Genomic DNA, 23,080 nt, shown 5'->3' with positions numbered 1-23,080 from the left:
ACCCATCTAAGAAAAAGAAAACCATCACCCAATGTGCAGAAAATAAAAACACATCATGCCCTTAAAAAAGAACTGATAAAAAAGACCGTCGAACACCCAATGTGCAGAGAAAAACAAACACACCATGCAAACAATAATCACAAGCAAACAAATAGCGTTCTGAGCTGAAGTCCACAAAGCGAGTCCCATAGTTCAGTGTAGAGCCGAATCATGGAGCAACAAACTGAACCAGCATGTCCTTCGCCCTGGGCCCAACACCGTGACCTTTTTAATCTGGCCCAGGGCCAAAATTGCCTTTCAAACATCGGGTTCAATCGCCTCGATGTGCTCTGGGGACAGGACCTCACCGCCACGCTTTGGCTCGTAGCAGTCCTTTCCAATTCAGCCTTGCGCTTAAATCTCCGTCCCAAGTATGAAGTCCATTTACCCTGATATGCTCTGGGGCCTGGACCATGGCACTAAATGATATCTGTGGCAATAGCTTACATTCTAATGAAAAATTAATTTTTATTAAACAATTTAAAAATTACAGATTTATTTTGGTGAAATCAGAACAGATCAGAAGAGATGCAATTTCATAAAAGCAGTTTTTTTGTTGTCATGTGAACTGCTATTGCTCCTTTAAGGCCATGAATTCTAATTGCTAAAAGTGGTCGATATTGAAGTAAATTTCTTTTGATATAATTTGAGATAAATGGAGATAGTTGCTTAACTGCACACAGAAGATCATTTTCTTTTTGTTCTAATTTATGCAGAATATTTCTATAACATGTTCAAGCCCCCTGCAGCAGTGAGACAGAAGCTATGCAACAGATAGTTATGTTTAACCATTTTAATCAGCTAGAGTCTAACAATTGCTTATTTCTGAGCTATTTTGATGTTCAATGTCTGGTGCTTCCAATGTGGCCTCTGTTACATTGGTGAGACCCATTGTAAATTGGGGGACCGCTTCATCGAGCACATCCACACCACCCGCCACAAGCGGGATTTCCCGGTGGCCTCACATCTTAATTCCGATTCCGATTCCCGTTCTGACGTGTCGGTCCATGGCCTCCTCTAATGCCAAGATGAGACCACCCTCATGGTGGAGGAGCAGCACCTTGTATTCCATCTGAGTTATTCTCCAACCTGATGGCTTCAATATCGATTTCAACTTCCAGTGATCAAAATCCGCACCCCGCCTAACCTTTTCCCTACTCTGACCTTTTATTACTTCTCACCTGCATATTACTTCCCCCTGGGTCTCCTCCTCCTTCCCTTTCTCCTATTGTCCACTCTTCCCTCCTATCAGTTTCTTTCCTCTCCAGCACTTGGCCTTTTCCACCCACCTGGCTTCACCTGTCACCTTCCAGCTAGCCTCTTTGCTCTCCCCCCTTGACCTTTTAATTCAGGCATCTCTCCCCCCCTCCCACAACCTCTCAGTCCTGAAGAAGGGTCTTGACCCAAAATGTCGACTGTCTGCTCTTTTCCATAGATGCCACCTGTTCCTCCAGCATTTTATGAGTGTTGATGTGCAATGATGTTTCTTTAATTTTGTGTTGGGATAAAGTCAAGGGGTTGTTTGTTTTGAAAGCCTGGAAATAATTAATTTTATAATATTCATTTTCAGTCAGCGAAATCTGGCAGAAATTACAGAACTGATCCATACAGCTTTTCTCGTGCATCGCGGGATAGTAAATACGATGGAGCTGATGTCATCACATGGGTCATTAAAGGATATGCAGTTTGGCAACAAGATGGCTGTGCTGAGTGGAGACTTCCTTTTGGCCAATGCTTCTGCAGGTCTAGCTCAACTGCAAAATACAAAGGTATTGGTGGGGGGGGGGGGGTGTTATTTGTCATGCTTGTTGCAATGAAAGCGAGAAAAATTCTTTGATCTTTAATTATAAAGCTTTGGTTAATTGCTGTGTCTAAAGTATTTGCAGAGAGCTGAGGAACTTATTGCTTTAGAATGATAGGTTAGTTATGCAACTACTGGTGTGTATTATAACTCACAATTATACCAGCTTTTTTGTTTACTTTACTGGTACTAGTCTCTTTAATTGCTTTTAATTGAATTCTCCAGCTGCATTGGTGGGATTCTTTGATGTTTTCAGACCACTGAACACTGCTCCTACAACTTACTCACCCTAGAGTCATAGAACACCACAGCACAGAAACAGGTACTTCGGCCCATCTAGTTCGTGCCAAACCATTAATATGCCTGGTACCATCGACCTTCACCTGGACCATAGCCCTCCATACCCTTCCCATCTATGTGACTATCCAAACATCTCTTAAATGTTGAAATCAAACCCACATCCACCAGTTGTGTGGGAAACTCGTTCCATATTCTCACCACCCCCTAAGTAAAAACTTCCCCTTAAACACTTTACTGTTCACCCTTAACCCATGACCTCTAGTTGTAGTCTCACCTAACCTCAGTGGAAAAAGCCTGCTTGTATTTACCCTGTCTACATCCCTCATAATTTTGTATACCTCTCATAATTTTGTATATCTCTACCAGTCTCCCTTTAGGATTAAAGTTCTAACCTAATCAAACTTCCCTGTAACTCAGATCCTCAAGTCCCGGCAACATCCATATAAATTTTCTCTGTATTCTTTCAATCTTATTTACATCTTTCCTGCAGGTACAGTAGGTGACCAAAACTGCACACAATACTGCAAGTTAGTCCTCACCAACGTCTTAAACAACTTCAATATAATATCCCACCTTCTCTACTCATACATTGATTTATGAAGGCTAATGTGCCAAAAGCTTTCTTTACAACCCTGTCTAACTATGACGCCACTTTCAAGGAATTATGGATCTGCATTCCCAGATCCCTCTGTTCTACCACACTCCTTGGTGCCCTACAGCTCACCATGCAAGTCTGTCCCTGGATGGTTCTCCCAAAGTGCAACACCTCACACTTTTCTGTATTAAATTTAGTCTGCCATTTTTCAGCCTGTTTTACCAGCCAGACCAAATACCACTGCAAACTTTAAGTTTTCCTTGCTGTCCACTACACCCCCAATCTTAGTGTCATCCACAAATTTGCAGATCCAGTTGACCACATTATCATCCAGATCATTGATATAATGGACAAACAACAAAGGAGCCCGCACCAATCCCTGTGGCATACCACAGGTCACAGGCCTCCGGTCAAAGAGACAACCATCTACTATCACTCTCTAGCTTCTCCCATGAAGCCAATGTCTAATCCAGTTTACTACTTCAACTTTAACACCAAGTGACTGAACCTTCTTGACCAACCTTCCATGCGGGACCTTGTCAAATGTCTTGTTCTAGTCCATGTAGACAACATTCACTGCCTTGGCTTCATCAACTTTCCTGGTAACTTCCTTGAAAAACTATATTGGTTAGAAATGGCCGACCACGCACGGAGCCACGCTAACTATCCCTAATCAGTCCATGTCTATCCAAATACTTAAATGTGCATTCTCTTAAAATACTTCCAGTAACTTTATGACTAGTGATGTCAGGCTCACCGGTCTATAATTTCCTGGCTTATTTTGTGAGCCTTTCTTGCTCAATGGAACAACATTAGCTATCCTCTGATTAATCCTCCAGTATCTTACCTGTGGTTAGGGATGTTTTAACTATCTCTGCTAGGGCCCCTGCAATTTCTGCACTTGCCTCCCACCGGGTCTGAGGGAACACCTTGTAAGGTCCTTGGGGATTTATCCTCCCCAATTTGCCTGAAGACAACAAATACCTCCGCTTCTGTAATCTGTATAGGGTCTATGACCTCACTGCTGCAATGCCTCACCTCAAGAGTCTCTATGTTCATCTTCCAAGTAACTACAGATGCAAAAAATCCATTTAAGATCTCTCCCATCTCTTTCAGTTTCATGCATAGATTACTGCTCTGATCTTCCAGAGAACCAATTTTGTCTCTTGCTGTCCTTTTGCTCGTAATATATCTGTGGAAGCTCTTAGGCTTCTCATTTTTGATGCCATCAAAATTGGCCTTTCTCTAGGTTAGACCAGACCTATCCTTTTCTATAATTACCTTGAAACTAGTGGCATTATTATCATTAGATGCAAAATGTTCCCTGGCACAAATTTGCTGTCACCTACTCTCTATCATGCTCCAATAGAAAATCTAGTATTGCACTCATTCTAGTTGGGATCACTATGTACTGATTAAGGAAACTTTCCTGAACACATTTTTGGCAAACTCCTTCTCACCCAGTCCTTTTACAACATGGGAGTCCCTGTCAATATGTGGAAAGTTTAAAAACATCTATCACAGCCTTATATTTTGTGCAACAGCCCGTGATTTCTCTACAAATTTGCTCCTCTGAATCATGCAGACCTTTGGGTGTTCTATAATATAGCCCCATTTACGTGGTCATACCTTTCTTATTTCTCAGTGCCACCCATATCGCCTCCCTAGTTGAGTTCTCCAGTCTCTCCTGTTGGAGCACTCCCATGACATTTTCCCTGACCAGTAAGGCTGCCCCTCCTCCTTTAATCCCTCCCGTTCTGTTGCGTATAAAATGACAGAACCCCAGAACATTGAACTGCCACTCATGTTCCTCCTGAAATCAGGTCTCACTACTAGCTACAATGTTATAATTCCATGTGCAAATCCATGCCCTAAACTTAACTGCCTTTCCTACATTACTCCTTGTATTGAAATATATGCTGCTCAGAACATTAGTCCCACCATGCTTGACCTTTTGATTCCTGACTTTGGATGCAGGCTTAACAACATCTCTCTCCAAAACCACTCCACTATCTGTTCTGGCACTCTGGTTCTTATCCCCCTGCAAATCTTCACCCCCCCCCCCCCCCACCCCGCCGTGCAGCACCAGCAAACCTTCCCTCTACGATTTTAGTTCCTCTTCAGTTCAGGTGCAAACTGCCCTTTCAGTACAGATCCCACCTTCCTGGGAAGAGTGTCCAATGATCCAAAAATCTGAAGCCCTCACTCCTGTACCATCTCCTTAGCCATGTGTTAAACTGAATGATCTTCCTGGAGGTCCTTTCCTTTAACTTAGTGCCCAGCTCCCTAAACTTATTTTGCAGGACTTCGTCATCCCCACCTACCCATGTCATTGGTACTGACGTAGACCGTGACTCTCACTGCTCATCCTCCCCCTTAAGAATGCTGTGGACTTGATCCGATATATTCCTGAGCCTGGCACCCAGGAGGCCACATGCCATCCAGGAATCTTGTTCCCATCCAGAGAACCACCTTTCTGTTCCCCTAATCAATGAATCCCCTGTGAGTACAACTCGCTTCTTCTCTTCCCCCCCCCCACCCCCTTCCTTTCTGACCACAGGGCCAGACTTAGTGCCAGAGTCCTGACTGCTGTGGCTTTCCTTTGCCAGGTCCCCCCTCTCCCCCACCCCCCACAACAGTATCCACAGCGTTGTGCCTGTTGTTGAGGGAAATAGCCACAGTGTTACTCTGCAATGGCTGCTTATTCCCCCTTCCCCCTCCTGACAGTCACACGGTTCCCTGCATCCTGCACCTTGGGTGTAACTACAACCTTGCATGTCCTGCTTCTCAACCCATCAGACTCCTGAATGATATAGAGTTCATCCAGTTCCAGCTCCATCTCCTTAACAAGGACTATTAGAAGCTCTAACTGGATGCACCTTGCAGATGTAATCATCAGGGACACCGGAGGTCTCCTTACCTTCCCACATTCCGCAAGAGAAGCATTCAACTATACTGTCTGGCATCCCCATTGCTCTAAATGTACAATAAGAGTGAAAGAAAGAAAGAATAAATACCGAATACAAAATCTACCTGTGACCTATGCCTTTCCTCACCGAAGCCACAAATCACACTCTTAACACTGGTCCACTCACAGTATGGCTGCTCCACTTAAACCAACTTCTTTTTATTGGACTTGCCAAATGCCTAATTTTGCACAATTCAACATCTCCTTGGGAACTGTGGTATGCAAAATGCATCGACTGCCCCCCACTCATTTCCTTTAAACACTCTCCCTCAACTCAATCCAATGTCTCCTTGGGAGCTATGGCACTACTGCCATTTTTGCTTGCGTCTGCTCTTAAAATTACCTCCTGGTAATCCCTCCAAAAGTCATAATTTTGCTTGAGTGTTTGTGACGTTTATAGGGATGTTCTATTACATACGGCATTATATAATAAATGTGTTGAATCAGGCCAGGGTAGAGAAGCTCATTTCCAAACCTCATGGGAAAATATGTTAAGAGTTTAGAAATTAAAAGGTCTTCTGAAGAAAGAGTACATTAAATGAAACATTTTGGAGAAAACACTGATTTAACTTTGCATATCCCTTTATTCATAACAGCATGGAGTTTTAAGTATTTTGGCTGCAAACTTTAAAAAATCAGATGTCACAGTTATTGTATTTAAATTCATCTTAAGTGGAAGGGGATAATTGTATTAACGTCAAGAAGTGAAGTTTTATTGCTGCCATCTAAGGTGGCTCTCACTTTACCCATGGTAGCCCTTGTACTATCACTTCAGGGTGGGTCCTTGTGCAGCTTGGCACCTATTTCGTCAGATTTAATTAAAAGGCTCTTCAGAATAACCTGAGCAAACTAATGCTCAATACGGACAAAGATGTTGGTTCTTTCTTAATCCTACTGAACGTATTCTTGAGGGAGCACGGAGGCATGCAGCCCAAGTAATTCTAGATATTCTCAAGTGATGAAGGCGCAAGAGTGTGTTCTGCTTGGAGAATGGTGACTTAATTGATTATGACTGGCACTAAGCCAGGTAAATTTTTCAAATACTGGTGGGCAGAAATCAGAATTAGAAGGTTGAGAGTAATTTGAGAATATAAAGTCTGGTCTGTGAAAGAACCACTTGAATCATCACTGTGCACCATCCTGAATTTATATGTGGTTAATTGCATCATGGAACAATGGGGGTAGTCAGCGAAGATGTGTATATACAGAGTAGTGAACTTCAGGGCAGCATTGAATGATAATATAATTTCAAGGTGAATTTGTGGATAGGAACTAATTTAAGGATATATGAAAAGTTTGGGATTAAGTGTGATGGGTTAATTATAAGGCTTGCTGGGTTTAGAGACCTGTTCCTAAAAATGTGTCTGCTTGCTTGTAGTTTTGTATTCAGTTCTGGGTAAATAATTGGTGGAAAAAAATTATCTTCCTTGCAGCACCTTAGCCGATTGGTGTATTAGAACACAAAACATGGTTAGAACTTCATAGAGATTAAAAATGAGCTATTAAAAATGTGAAAATCCATTATTACTGGAGGTTTAAATTGTTTATAAGTTATTCATCTTTGGAGTCTCCACCTGTTTTCACTTTCATTTCAATTTGTTAGGCATCTTGATCATTTGGATAAATTTCTGTTAGTTTATCTATTATCTTAAATCATCAATGTTCTGGAGAGAGACAGGTTTGAACCACGTCTCCAGTTGTGGAAGAAATGGTGAAGAAAGTCACCTGCAATTAGATATGTCACCAGATAATTTGCAAATTACTATATCAAATGATGGTGTGGAATAGTGTAATCAATTTCAAGAGGTCCTGGTGATTATGACCAATAATGGATGTGGTTTACTCCTGTCCATCTGCACAATACCCCCATCTCTGTATGCGCTGAGGGCAACAATTAAATGAGATATTGAGGAATTTCTTTATTACAAATGTTCTAATGAAATGAAAACCTCTTTTGCTATTGCCAAGTATAACTTTGCAATTGCTCAGTTGTTTATTCTTCCTCAGGCATTTTTCCTTGTAGATTGCATGGGAATATTAAGAGGAAATATTTTGGTATGTTTGTAAGGTTTGTTTACATTTTGTGATCTTGTGTCTTTATTTCACAGTTGGTCGCTTTGTTATGTTTTAATACTATGAATTTGTAAGTACAACTGTTCGATGAACCTAACCTTTTGTGACTGTAAGCATTAATAAGGCAATGGCACAGATTAACACTCATGAAGAAGGGCACATTTTTTATGCAAATAGTGCCACAATCTCAAAAATCCACTTAGCCAGTTGGGTCTTCAGGTCATTGAAAGACTTGCACAATATTTTATAATTAAAATGGCCACTACGTTTCATTATTTTAGAATTACCATTTGATCCTGGAAAATGTTTTTCATACAATAGAGAAATAGTTTTGTTAAATGATGCATTAACATTTTAAATTGACAATATCCGTGCCTTGGTGAGCTGTTTGCCACTTTGAGTGTCACATTTCTATTTGGTGCTGCATTTGGTTTTCACAGGAGAACTGTAATGCTTGTAGTATTTTCATCCCAGGCTTCTGAAAGAGATAGTTGAAGAGATTGTTGAGGCATTACTAATAGTATTTAAAGAATCACCAGATTCTGGAATGGTTCTGGAGGATGGAAAAATTGTAAATGTCACTCCAATCTTAATGGAGGGAGGGAGGAAAGAGACAGAAAATTATAGGCCATTTAGCAATTGTCTTCAGTGGCAGATAATAAGGGAAAGTTGCAGAAAGTGTGATGAGTTGAATTATAACATGGAGGCAAAATCAAAAAGGTGATGAATACAGGATTGAAGGTGTTATATTTGAATACATGCAGTACATGGAATAAGGTAGATGATCTTGTAGTGCAGTTAGAGATTGGTGAGTATGATGTTGTGGGTATCACCAAGTTGTGGCTGAAAGAAGATCATCGTTGGGTGTTTATCTTCCAAGGATACACGGTGTATTGAAAGAACAGGCAGTTAGCGGGGTGGGGGCTGGCTTTATTGGTAAAAAATGAATTCATATCCTTAGAAAGAGGTGACATAGGATCGGAAGATGTAGAATCCTTGTGAGTAGAGTTAAGAAACTGCAAGGGTAAAAAATACACTGATGGGAGTTATATACAAGCCTCTGAACAGTAGCCAGGATGTGGGATACGAATCACTATGCGAGATAGAAAAGGCATGTAAAAAGGTAAATGTTTTGATAGTCATGGAAGATTTCAATATACAGGTAGATTGGGAAAATCATATTGGTGCTGGATTCCAAGAGAGGGAATTTATGGAATGCTTACGAGATGGCTCTTTGGAACAACTTGTGGTTGAGTCCACTTGGGGAAAGGTGTTGTATAATTCCAGATTTGATGAGTGGGTTTAAGGTAAAGGAACTTTTGGCTGCCAATAATAGAATTCACCCTGCAGTTTGAGAGGGAGAAGATAAAGTCAGATGTATCTGTGTCACAGTCAAGTAAAGTGAATTATAGACGCATGAGGGAGGAGCTGGCCAAAATTATTTGGAAGGGGACCCTACCAGGGATGATGGCAGAGCAGCAATGGGTGGATTTTCTGAGGGCAGTTCGCAAGGTGCAGGATAGATGCATCCCAAAGATGAAGAAGTGATCTAATGGCTGACAAGGGAAGTCAAAGGTAGCATAAGAGAAAAAGAGAGGGCAGAAAATATCATAAAAATTAGTGGTAATTTAGAGGATTGGGAACCTTTTAAAAACCAACAGAAGACAATGAAAAAAGTGATAAGCAGAGAAAAGATGAAATATGAAAGTAAGCTAGCTGATAATATAAAAGAAGATGCGTGAAGTTTCTTTTTCAGATAAATAAAGAATAAAAGAGCGGAGAGAGTTGATTTTGGATCACTGGAAAATGACGCTATAGAGGTAGCAATAGGGGACAAAGAAATGGTGGATGAATTTAAGTGTCTTGCTTCAGTCTTCACTGTAGAAGACACTAGCAGTATCCCTGAAATTTGAGAGCGTTGGGCAGAAGTGAATGTTGTTGCTATTGCTAAGGAGAAGGTGCTTGGGAAGCTAAAAGGTCTGAAGGTAGATGAGTTGCTTGGACCAGATGGACAACTCCCCAGGGTTCTAAAAGGACGCTGAAGAGATTGTGCAAACATAAGCAATGGTCTTTCAAGAATCAATAGATTCTAGGACTAGAAAATTGCAAATGTCACTCCACTTTTTAAGAAGGGAGGGAGGCAGAAAAAAAGAAATTATTGGCCACTTAGCCTGATTTCAGTGGTTGGGAAGACGTTGGAATGCATTATTAAGGATTAAGGTGATAAAGTAGGCTAAAGTCAGCATGCATTCCTTTAGGGGAAATCTTGCCTGATACATTTGTTGGAATTATTTGAGGAAATAACAGGCAGCATAGACAAAGGAGAGTCAGTGGATGCTACACTTGAGGCTTCCTAACAAGAGCCTGTGGTATTACAGAAAAGATACTGGCATGGATAGGAGATTGGCTGACAGGAAGGAGGCAAAGAGTTGGAATAAAGGAAACCTGTTCTGGTGTTCTGCAGGGGTCAATATTGGAAAGTTATATGCCAACAGTTTTGATGATGGAAGTTGATGGCTACGCAGCCAAGTTTGCAGAGGATACAAAGATAGGTGGAGGTGCAGGTAGTGCTGAGGAAGCAGGTGTTCTTCAGAAGGGCTCCAGATTGGGAGAATGGGCAAAGAAGTGACAGATGGAATACTGTATAGAGAAGCGCATGGTCATGCGCTTTGGTAGAAGGAATAAAAGCGTAGACTATTTTCTAAATGGGGAGAAAATTCAAAAATCAGAAGTGCAAAGGGACTTGGAAGTCTTCCCTAAAGGTTAACTTGCAGGTTAAGCTGGTTACAAGGAAGGCACATGCAAGTGTGATATGACAATTGTCCCGTATCGGACCGCAAAGCACTCCAGCCTGTGGTGAAAACTGCCCAGTGGATTACCAGCACCCGATTGCCCACCATTGAGAACATCTACCATAAACGCTGCCTGAGCAGGGCAAAAATAATTATCAAGGATGCATCTCACCCTAACCATGGACTCTATACTCTCCTCCCATCTGGTAGGTGCTACAGGAGCTGCCGCTCCCACACCAGCAGACACTGGAAGGGCTTCTTCCCTGAGGCTGTGACCCTGCTGAACCTCACATCACAGCACTAAGCAGTATTGCACCCATATTGGACTGTCTCAGTACTTTTATATTTGTGTGCTGTAGCACTTTTTATTCGCAGTTATTTTATAAATAACACTATTCTTTGCATTTCTGGTTAGATGCTAACTGCATTTCATTGGCTTTGTATCCGCACTCAGCACAATGACAATAAAGTTGAATCTAATCTGATCTAATCTAATCTAATTTTGAGAACGCTGGAATTTAAGTACAAAGATGTGATGCTGAGACTTCATTAAGAATTCGGCAGACTGCACATGGAGTATTGTGAGCAGTTTTAGGCCCCTTTTCTCAGAAAAGATGTGCTGGAGTTGGGGAGGGTCCAGAGGAGGTTGATGAGAATGATTCTGGGAATGAAAGTTTTAAAATAGAGGAGCGTTTGATGGCTCTGGGCCTGTACGCAATGAAGCTTTAAAGAATGGGCGGGGGGTGGTCTCATTGAAACCGATCGAGTATTGAAAGGGCTAGATAGAGTGGATGTGGAGAGGATATTTCCTATAGTGGCTGAATCGAGGATCAGATGTCCATTTAGAGCAAAGATGAGGATGAATTTCTTTAGCCAGAGGACAGTGAATCTCTGGAATTAATTTCCACAAACAGCTATGGGGGCCAAGTCATTGGGTGTATTTAAAAGGAGGTTGATAGGTTCTTGTTTAGTCAGGGGGGTCAAAGAATATGAGGAGAAGGCAAGTTAATGGGGTTGAGAGGGATAATTAATCAGGCATGCTGGAATGGCAGAACAACCTCCATGGGCTGAATGACCTAATTCTGCTCCTGTGTCTTATAGTCTTCAGGTCTTAATACGTATTTGAATTATAATTTAGCATTTTAATGGAATGAATGGCAAACATTTTATAATCTGGAGCTATGCTCAATTGCTTTTGGGTATTGCAGATGATATTTCCGAATTTTCCTGAAGGATTATAATGAAGATGAAGATCTGAGCCTTGGTTTTAGCTACCTTGTAGATGTTTGAAAAGCTGAATAGTCTATTTAATTCTGTAATTCTTTGTATTTTAAAGGCACATACCCACATTTAAATGCACAGTGATAAAGTAAACAGATGGGCCATCAAAGTGTAATTCTAAAGCATTTTAGCGTGTTTAAATTTTTTGAAAGGTTCTTCATCAACTGCTCACAATATGCACTGCATGTTTTGCAACTACGCAGAAGACAGCATGAGTTAATCAGATAAGTGAAACTTGAAAGCTTTTGTAGTTTGAGTCTGAGTTCAAAAGCCTTTGTGCAAATTCTTGTAATGTGCTATGGATATATTTTTTAAATTATCTATTGCAGCTAGAGCGTAGTTAGTAATATTTTGTCATCTGATTGTAGTCTTTGATAGCTATTCTTTGCTGTTGATCTCAGCAAGAATCTATCATTTCTGTTATTCCAATGTAGTCATAAGGCTGGAAATTTAATTTTGATTCATGTTTTGGGATTTTTAGGTGACAGTCAGGCCTGTTTGAACATCAGTACAGGTCTTACAAAAAAATACCAAGCTATTGGAAAGGCATAATTTTTGTTAAAACTGCAGTTTCATTCCACGGGGGTGGAGATATTTTCTGACTTGTCAATATTTAGATTACTTAGTTGTAGAGTCATTCTACAAATGAGATTGATTCATTTACACGCTGTATTTCCAGAAACACAGCGTGCCAAGTCCACTTTCCCACCAAATCCAATATTACTTAAGTTTCCAACATTCTCGGCCTCAATGTCAGCAAAACAAAAGAGCTAGTCATTGACTTAAGGAAGCAAGCTACACGCCATCATCTGTATCAGTGATGTTGAAGTGAAAATGGCTGATAGCTTCAAGTTCCTAGTTTTAAATGCACTAACAATTTGTTCCAGCCAGGGCACATCGGCCAAGAAGACATACCAGCACCTCTACTTCCTCAGAAGGTGAAGGAAGTTCAGCATGTTCCTCTAGTACTCACCAGTGTTTACAGATGCACCATGAGGCATCCTCTGGTAATTGCTCTGCCCAAGAGAGCAAGAAATTGCAGAGCTGTAAACACACCCAGTCAGCTAAGAAAACTAGCCCCGCAGTATAGCACAGTAGCGTACGGTTAGTGCAACAGTGTTACTGTCCCTGCGACCTAGGTTCAAATGCACTGTGTCTGTAAGATGCTGCCCCTGGGACTGGGTGGGTTTCCTCCACGTGCTCTGGTTTACTCCCATGTTCCAAAGATGTACAGGTTGGGATTAGTTAGTTGTGGATATGCTATGTTGGTGCCTGAAGCATTGTGATACTTAGGGGCTGCCCCCAGCAGGCAACTCCTCGGACTGTGTGGTCTTTGATGCAAATGATGCATTTCACTGTATATTTCAATGTACGTGTTTCAAATAAAACTAATCTTCTTATCTTCCCTCCTTGGACTCTGTTTACAGCTCCCACTGCCTTAGGAAAGCAGCCAACATAATCAAAGACTCTTCCCATCCCGGTCATTCTCTCTTCTTCCCCTGTTATGTACTTAATATATCAGTAATATTTGGGTAGTATTGTAAATGTATTGTTTGATTAAACAATCTTTGTTTAAATATTTTGCTATGGGTTACATGTAAATAGCATACATCATTACGCCACCTCGTCATAAGTGCGTGCCTCTCTGGAAGTAAGTTGAAACTATGACGTGGATCTCCAGGCTCCGTGTTTTTCTTTCAATTAGTTTTATATTTTGGAGTTACAAAACATAACACCCTCTCACTTTCATCAGGCAAAAGAGACAAAATCCTGAGAACATGTATCACCTGCTCAGAGATAACTTCTATTCTGCTGTTACCAAACTCTTGAACAGATCCTCATATACAAAAAGTTGAACTGTTGATCACCTAATCTACCTAGTCACGGCTCTTAAGGCTGATTTATACTTCTGCATCAACGTGTCGCCGTAAGGTCTGCGTCGCCACAAACCCTACGCAAAGCCGACGCGGAACCCAACGCGAGAGCTTGCGTTGCTGCGACGCGCACCTCTCCCAAAATGTAACTGCGCATCGAGGCAACGCAAAACGCAACAGCTGTGATTGGTCCGCTTGGTAGCATCACATTTCCTCCTACGCTGCAATAGGTTCCCATTGGGCGACTGAAGGGCAGGGAAGGAACTCTAGCTGCAATGCTTTCCATAAAGCTTTATAGACCTCCAAAATTATGGAGGACACATTTCGCATGAAAAAAGACGCTCGCGTCTTGTTTACCCCAGGGCTACCATGACCATGAAGCCTTGTGCGGGCAGGTGAGTGTGCCTGCGTGACGTGCGCGAATTGCAGAGTAACGCAGACACACCAACACACAAGTATAAATGCTCACAACGCACGTAAGTCACTTGCGTAGGTTACGGCGTCTAGTTAACGCAGAAGTATAAATCAGCCTTTACACTTTGTGTATCTGAACTGCACTTTCTCTGTAACACTATATTCTACATTCTGTTCTTGTTTTCTTTGTGTAAATATGCATGGAATGATCTGTCTGGATGACTTACAAAAGCTTTTCATTGAATCTCAGTACGCTTACAGTGATAAATAAATTTTGAAGACTTGTAGTTCTCTTGGCAAAGAAAAATCCTCTATTTCTGCCCAGAATAGTCAATCCTTTGACTTGTCCTTCAATTATAGATTTCGCATTCAAAGGAACTAGCTACTCAGCATCTATTTTGCAATCCCCCTCAAACTGCTGTATGCCTCTGAATTTGCTGTACATTTTAGGTAATGTCAGTGAAAGATAGGTTAGTCTTATATGATTTGTATACTTTGGACAATTTAACCATCCCATGAATTTACCTGGTGAATTCACGCTGAAGACTAGGGAATTTGAGGGGTCTTTGTGCATTTGTTTTTAGCACATAGAAGGAAAACATGCTTGTACAGCAAACAGTTAGTAAAAGGGTTGGACCAATGTGTCTAATTTTGGTTTCTGCTGGTTCCAAGGCAATTATATCTTTCTTGAGATAGTGAAACCAACACTGGACACATTACTATGACCCTTCTAATAATCGTTTGCTGTTCAAGCATGTTTCCTTCTATGTGTTAGGAACAATGCACAAAGATACCTCAAAATTTCCTAGTTTTCAGCAATTTAAAAAAAGTTTATTCTTTTTTTCCTCAAAGTAATCAACCCATTTCCTTACCTTATCTCTTTATAGATAGTTTGTATTACAGCTTCACAGCTTACCTTTCTACTGAGCTTTGCATCATCTGTCATCTTGAATAAATTGCACACTGCATTTTTATCTGTTATTAGTATTCATTTGAATAACTGAAGGCCCAACAGTGATCTCAGGAGTCCGCTGCTATCGATATGGCAACTAAATTACAGTTATAAAATTCCAAAATAAAGCCTAAAAGTTATAGTGGACAGATTTGTGATAATTTACCAGAATTTTCTGGACTCTCAGCTGGTCCGGCGGATTGGAAATCAGTGAATATCATACCATTGTTTATTTAAGGATATAGGCAAAAGGCGGGTAACTCTTGGCGAGTTAGTTTAATGTCTGCAGTTGGGGAAAATGTTTGAAGCTATCATTAAGGCAGAAGTAGTGAGACATCTGAAGTTTGTAATGCAATAAATAAGATGAAGAAAGGAAAGGCAGCAGTTCCTGATGAATTAGTAACAGAACAAATTATCGCCCTTGAAGATTATGGAATTGAAAAACTTACTGATTTAATCAATGACATTTATGAGACTGGAATAATACCAGAAGAGATGAAAAAAATCAGCATTTACCACTCTTCCTAAGAAACCTGGAGCAAAAGAATGTGAATTACATAGGACCATAAGTTTAATGAGTCATATCAAGATACTATTAAGAATTTTGGTGACAAGAGCTAAAAGTAAGATACAAGCTGAAATAGGTAAAGAACAATGTGGTTTTGTGAAAGACAAAGGTACAAGAAACGCGATATTGATGTTAAGGATACTATCAGAACGAGCTATTCAAGTGCAAAAAGGTTTGTTTGTTTTATCGACTACACAAAAGCATTTGATAAAGTGAAGCACAATAAGTTATTTGAAATATTAAATAACAGATGGGGTACAAGGGGGAGGTGGGGCATTAGTGGAAGTTAGAGAAGTCAATGTTCATGCCATCAGGTTGGAAGCTACCCAGACGGAATATAAGGTGTTGTTCCTCCAACCTGAGTGTAGCTTCATCTTTACAGTAGAGGAGGCCGTGGATAGACATATCAGAATGGGAATGGGATGTGGAATTAAAATTTGTGGCCACTGGGAGGTGGGACACTGGGACAACACCTTATATTCCGTCTGGGTAGCCTCCAACCCGATGGCATGAACATTGACTTCTCAAACTTCCGCTAATGCCCCACCTCCCCCTCGTACCCCATCCGTTACTTATTTATGTGCACACATTCTTTTTCTCTCTCTCCTTTTTCTCCCTCTGTCCCTCTCACTATACCCCTTGCCCGTCCTCTGGGTTTTCCCCCCCTCCCCCTTTTCTTTCTCCCTGGGCCTCCTGTCCCATGATCCTCTCATATCCCTTTTGCCAATCACCTGTCCAGCTCTTGGCTCCATCCCTCCCCCTCCTGTCTTCTATCATTTCGGATCTCCCCCTCCCCTCCCACTTTCAAATCTCTTACTAGCTGTTCTTTCAGTTAGTCCTGACGAAGGGTCTGGGCCGGAAACGTCGACTGTACCTCTTCCTAGAGATGCTGCCTGACCTGCTGTGTTCACCAGCAACTTTGATGTGTGTGGCTTGAATTTCCAGCATCTGCAGAATTCCTCGTGTTTGCGTGCTTAGCTCCTTGCTCTATCGCTTTACATTTATGACTGTGAGGCTAAGCACAGCTCCAATACCATATTCAAGTGTGCTGACGACAGTACTGTCACTGGCTGAATCAAAGGTGGTGACGAATCAGCATATAGATGGGAGACTGAACATCTGGCTGAATGGCACCATAACAGCAACCTCTTACTCAATGCCAGCAAGACCAAGGAGCTAATTATTGGCTTCGGGAGGAGGAAACCAGAGGTCCATGAGCCAGTCCTCATCAGGAGGTCAGAGGTGGAGAGGGTCAGCAACTTTAAGTTCCTCAATGTGATCATTTCAGAGGACCTGTCCTGGGCCCAACACATAAGTGCAATTAATAAGAAAGCACAGCAGTGCCTCTACTTTGTTCGAAATACATGAAGATTCAGCATGATATCTAAAATTTAGATCAACTTCCGTAGATGTGTGGTGGAGAATATGTTGACTGGCTGCATCGTGGCCTGGTGTGGAAACACCAATGCCCTTGAATGGAAAGTCCTATGGTAAGTAGTGCATACAGCCCAGTCCATCATGGGTAAAGCCCCACCACTGACCATATCTACATGGAACACTGTCACAGGAAGTCACCATCGAGGACCCCACCGCCCAGGGTATGCTCTCTTCCTACTGCTGCCATCAGGAAGAAGGCACAGGGACCTGGGATCCCATACCACAAGGTTCAGGAACAGTTATTATCCCTCAACTATCAGGCTTTTGAGCCAGAGGAGTTAACTTCACTTGCCCCATCACTGAACTGTTACCTAACCTATGGACTCACTTTCAGGGACTCTTCATCTCATGTTTTTGATATTTATTGCTTATTTATTATTATTATGTTTTGTCTTTTGTGTTTGCACAGTTTGTTTTATCCACATTGGTTGTCCGGCCTATTGGGTGCAGTCTTTCATTGACTGTACTGTGTTTCTTAGATTTATTGTGCATGCTCGCAAGAAAATGAATCACAGGATTGTATATGGTGAAATATACATACTTTGATAATAAAGTTACTTTGAGCTTTGTGGGTTGCAGGGATTTGGGAATAATGCATTAGCATGAATAAAGATTTGTTAACCAATAGAAGACAGAGGGTTGGGGTAGATGGGTGTTCCTGTAGTTGGAAATCAGTGGTGAGTGAAATGCTGCAGGGGTCAGTGCTGGGCCTGCAACTGTAAACAATATACATTAAAGATTTGGAAGAGTGGGCCAACTGTAGTCTACCTAACTTTGCAGATGACACAAAAATTGAGTGGAAAAGCAAATTGTGCAGAGGATGTGGAGAGTCTTCAAAGAGATACAGTTAGGTTAATTGAGTTGTCAAAGATCTGGCAGATGGAGAACCATGTTGATCAATGTGAGGTTACCTACTTCAGAAGGAAATGTTGGATAAGACTATTCAAAAATTCAGTTTTAAAGTAAATTTATAATCAAAGTACATATACAGTAGGTCACCATAAACAACTCCAAGATTCATTTTCTTGTAGACATCCACAGTAACTCCAAGAAACACAATAGAATTAGTGAAAAACTGCTTCCAACAGTTCAGACAAACAACCAATGTTCAAAAGACAACACATTGTGTAAATACAAAAAGAAATAACAATTTTTTAAAAAATATTGAGAACTTGAGAAGTCCTTGAAAGGTTGTGAGTTGACAGGATAATTATTTAAATTGAAAAAGAGTGCAAAAGCTGTTGTGTAGAGATACTTGAGAGTGCATGTGCATAAATTCAAAAGGTTGCTCTGCAGGTGTGACACTTTATCAAGAGGGCAAATGGAATGTTGGCCTTCACTGCTAGAGGGATTGAACAGGAGCCAGGTGGTGATGCTGCAACTGGACAGGGTACTGGTAAGGCAGCACCTGGAGTACTACCTGCTTTTCTGGTCTCCTTACTAGAGGAAAGACATACTGGCTTTGAGGTGGTGCAGAGGGGGGTTCACAAGGTTAGTTCTTAAGATGGGGCGTTAGCTTGTGAAAAGAGGTTGAGTCGCTTAAGACTGCTCACTGGAGCTTAGAAGACTGAGAGGATCTTGTGAAAACATAACATTATGAAAGGGATAGATCGAGGCAGGACTAGACTCACTGGTAAGTTTGAAATACTCTGTTCTGTGGAGGAGAAAAGGAGGTATGAGGCTAATTGATAAGTTTTTCAGCAAGCTGGTGTAAGCCTTGAATAGCCCCTCCTCTGGATCTGTGGATATTTCCTTGCAACATTTGAGCAATTAATATGACCATTAACTGATTGCCCTCTTATTTGTCTATTACCACTTCCGGGCAGGTGGAAACAAGCAGCTTGCTCAATATTGTTCACATTGTATCTATCAATCATTAGAAAAAGCTAAAACTTCAACATTTCTTTATTGTAACCTTTTTTTCTTTAAAATAAATATGATTTCATTGCTTGGCGTAAGCTGATGAGCCTCACTAAAGCTATGACTGATTATTTCACTTTGAATGCCGCACCAAACTAGTGGTCGTATTAAGCTTCTCAAATTGCTGATGACATTCCTTACTAACTTGAGTGTGGAATGTATCTCCCCTTGGGAGTTAACTCTCATAAAAACATTAGATTCACCTTAGTTTTGGGTGAGTTTTTCTTCCCAGATTGTATATCTTTCTCAAATTCTTCCTCTTCATTTCCAAGCGCAGAGAGACAATCAGCGTGTCTTTTGAAGCACAATAGAGAATTACTGTCTTCGCTTGGAATCATATCCCCTAAAGCACAGGCAATTGATTTACTAATTTAACCATACTGCAATAATTAAAACATGTTCTCAATTTCACACTACAAAAGGTCTCATTTACATTCTTTCAAATTAACATATTATTTACATACTGAAAGACTAACTGTGTTTCAATTGGCATTCTAGCTTTTCACAAAGTTAGGGATGATTTTATTTCTCCACATTGAGGTGAGGTATTAATTACCATGTTTTTTAATGTATGGCACAATAAATTACAGAAGGAGGTGAGTCAAACCTTGCCAGCTTGCTGAAAGAACCATCAGTCAGTCTCATTCCACTCTTCGTTTCTCATTGCCCTGCATTTTTTCCCTTTTGTAAGAATATATCCTGTTTCCTTTCGAAAGTTATTATTGAATCAGTTTTCACCACCCTTTCAGAGAACACATTCCAGGTTTTAACTAACTCCCAGTATGTTTTTTTTAAAAGATTCTCATTCCACTTTGATACTTTTGACCATTTATTTTAGGCCTCTACTTACTCGTCCTGTTGCCAATGGAAACAGTAGACAGCAAGCTATCAAAACCCCACACCATCTCGAAATGTGCATTTCAATATTTTAAAATTTGGGTTTGTCAGCAAAATTTGTAAAAATGAGTATGGCTCGTTTTGTTAAGTGTATGCTCCAAACATAACTGCATGTCTTAGCAGCTAATTGAGTAGACAAGTCATCCAGAAAGTAGTTATTTCAAAACAATTTTTCTGTTTTGCTTCATGGACAGTTTTTGTCCAGTAAATGTTTATGCTTGTGTCCTGTTTAATACAAAAATCTTCCTTCTGTTTGCATACTGTGTGGAGGTAACCAGTAGCGCCACAATAGCGCAATGGTTAGAGTTATTGCGGCTAGGGGGCGCCCGAGTTTGGTATTCAATTCCCATGCTGTCTGCAAGGAGTTTGTACATCCTTCCCACCAACACATGGGCCTCCTCCGGGTGCTCCAGTTTCCTCCCATATTACAAAGACATACTGGTTAGTAGGTTAGCTGGTCAATGTACGTGGTCCTGTGATTAGACTAAGTTAAAATAGGTGGATTGCTGGGCAGCATGGCTCGCTGGGCCAGAAAGGCCTGTTCTGCACTACATCTAGATAAATGAAATTTAAAAGTATATATAAATTAGGCTGTTCACGAATTGAACTTGTGTTTGCTGGTAAATTTTGTTCAGTTCAGTAGTGGGGTATATATGAAGAAAAGGATTTTACAACCTTGAAGGAAAACTTGCCACCGGATCATGAAAACTGACTTTTTTCTACAATCTAAGAAATAGAAATACAGTGGAATCCACTTAATTGGAACACATCAGGACCAGTACACTTTGGCCAAATTAAGTGGCTGTCTCAATTAGCTGAAGTTTCATGGAGATAGTTAAAAAGGTATAAAAAAGACCAACTACTGTTTAACTGAGTAAAAAATTACATATTTAAATGAAATACTACTAAAACTACTGCAGTACTATAAAACTCTATTAGTTTATAGTTATCTATGGAGGAATTAATCCAATATACGCTGCCATATTCTTTTGATTGAGTGTAAATGAACAAAATCAGTGCAGACACCTACTGTAGATAATGGACTGCCTTTGTACAATGCTTTTGATGATTGCATCCTCCAAATCTTCATTTTCATTGTGACATTCAAGATGATTGTCAATGCCTTCAGATTCTGTGTAGTTCCTAACTTGCTGAAGTATTGAAATCACTTCATTTTCACTTCTAGCTGTTTCTGGCATCTCAAAGCCTGAATGCTTGAAACGGCAGTGAACAAAACAGTTCTGAATTGTCTCACTGGCTATTATTCACCAACTATCAGTGGCAAAATCACTGCTTTTTGAACACAATCACACGCAAGTAACGGTAATTATAAACTGTTGGCTTCAATCACTGTGTAGTACCTAATGACCACACGACATATACGTAATTGACGCTAGTTAGAAACTGTTCAGCAACAGTCTCCTGTCCCATTTAAGCGGCATAGTGTTCCAAATAAATGAAAGGAATTCTAGCTATTTTCTCGATTAGTTTTTGTTCTTTATGAGTTGTCTCAAGTAAGCAGCTGTCCTCATTAGTGGATGGCCCAATTAATGGAAATCCACTGTAACTTGTTTTTCATAAGTAGACATAACTTTTTATTGAATGAATGAAAGATAACTGTGAAGTATTGAATATCAAAGTTCACTGTTTACCCAGTAGTTGATCTACATTGATTATCATTCATTACAATTGATACATTTTTAGAAAGCATTTGGAACTAAAGTAAACTGTAGTTTTGTTTTGATTAATAGAAGTCTATTAATATCACTGAAATATTGTCATTTAGTAACTGGGACAGACATAGTTTGGTTTATGTTGATAAAACAATGTGCAGTAAAAAGAGATCTCATTTAAAAATTTTTCATCCTTATAATTTTCATCCATTGGCCCTTATCCCTAAACTCCATCCTCTTGTTGAAAGCAAGTGATCTATTGTGAAAACATTTGAAAAGATGTTGCTGCTAATGAGTTGTCACATGATTTTGAGGTCACCACAAAACTTGGGGTAAAGGAACATGTGTGTATAGTTAGAGAAAGATGTGTAATTTAAATTGAATTTCCTTCAGAAGCAGAATCGGGTTTAATATTGCTGACATACTGTATCTCGTGAAACTTGTTAACTTTGCAGCAGCAGTACAATGCAATACATGATAAATATAGAAAAAACAATTACAGTAAGTATATATGTATATTAAATAGTTAAATTAAGATAAGTAGTGCAAAAAACAGAAATTTAAAAAAAAGTAGTTCATGGGTTTGATGTTCATTTAGGAATAGCGTGGCAGAGGGGAAGAAGCTGTTCCTGAATCACTGAGTGATAATAAGACCATAATATATGGGAGTAGAATTAGGCCATTTAGCCCATTGACTCTGCTTCGCTATTTAATCATGGCTGATCCTTTTTATCCCCCTCCTCAGCTCCACTCCACGGGCTTCTCCCTGTAACCTTTGATGCAATGTCCAATCAAGAACCTATCAAGATCTGCCTTAAATACACACAATGACCTGGCCCCCACAGCTGCCTGTGGTAATAAATTCCACAAATTCACCACCCTCTGGCTAAAGAAATTTCTCTGCATCTCTGTTTTAAATGGACATCCCTCTATCTTGAGGCTGTGCCCTCTCGTCCTAGACTCCCCCGCCATGAGAAACATCCTTTCCACGTCTGCTCAGTCTAGACCTTTCAACATTTGAAAGGTTTCAATGTGATCCCCCCTCACCCTTCTAAATTCCATTGAGTACAGACCCAGAGCTATCAAATGCTCCTCGTATGATAAGCCTTTCATTCCCGGAATGATTCTTGTGAACCTCCTCTGGACCCTCTCCAATGTCAGCCCATCTTGTTGTAGATGAGGATCCTACAACTGTTCACAGTACTCGACTGTGCCTTATAAAGCTTCAGCATCACATCCCTGCTCTTGTATTCTAGACCTCTTAAAATGAATGCTAACATTGCATTTGCCTTCCTCACCACCAACTCAACCTGCAAGTTAACCTTTAGATTCGATTAGATTAGATTATGAGGACACGCAGTCCTTTTTTATTGTCATTTAGTAATGCCTGCATTAAGAAATGATACAATGTTCCTCCAGAATGATATCACAGAAACACAAGACAAATCAAGTCTGAAAAACTGACAAAAACCATGTAATTATAACATATAGTTACA

The 23,080-nt window shown here is 40.4% G+C and overlaps 1 protein-coding gene across 1 annotated transcript in view; it reads left to right on the top strand.

Moving 5' to 3' along the window:
• pdss2 (prenyl (decaprenyl) diphosphate synthase, subunit 2) overlaps positions 1–23,080 on the top strand; it is a 228,774-nt gene that overhangs the window by 121,174 nt on the left and 84,520 nt on the right. Inside the window, exon 4 of the mRNA XM_072246133.1 lies at positions 1,610–1,808. Within this exon, the coding sequence (XP_072102234.1) occupies positions 1,610–1,808 (199 nt within the window). The remainder of the gene's footprint in view (positions 1–1,609; positions 1,809–23,080) is intronic.

Source organism: Mobula birostris, chromosome 2 (assembly GCF_030028105.1).
Source record: "Mobula birostris isolate sMobBir1 chromosome 2, sMobBir1.hap1, whole genome shotgun sequence".
NCBI lineage: Eukaryota > Metazoa > Chordata > Chondrichthyes > Myliobatiformes > Myliobatidae > Mobula > Mobula birostris.
The sequence above is the reverse complement of the archived record's forward strand: the minus strand, read 5'-3'. Positions and strand labels throughout refer to the sequence as shown.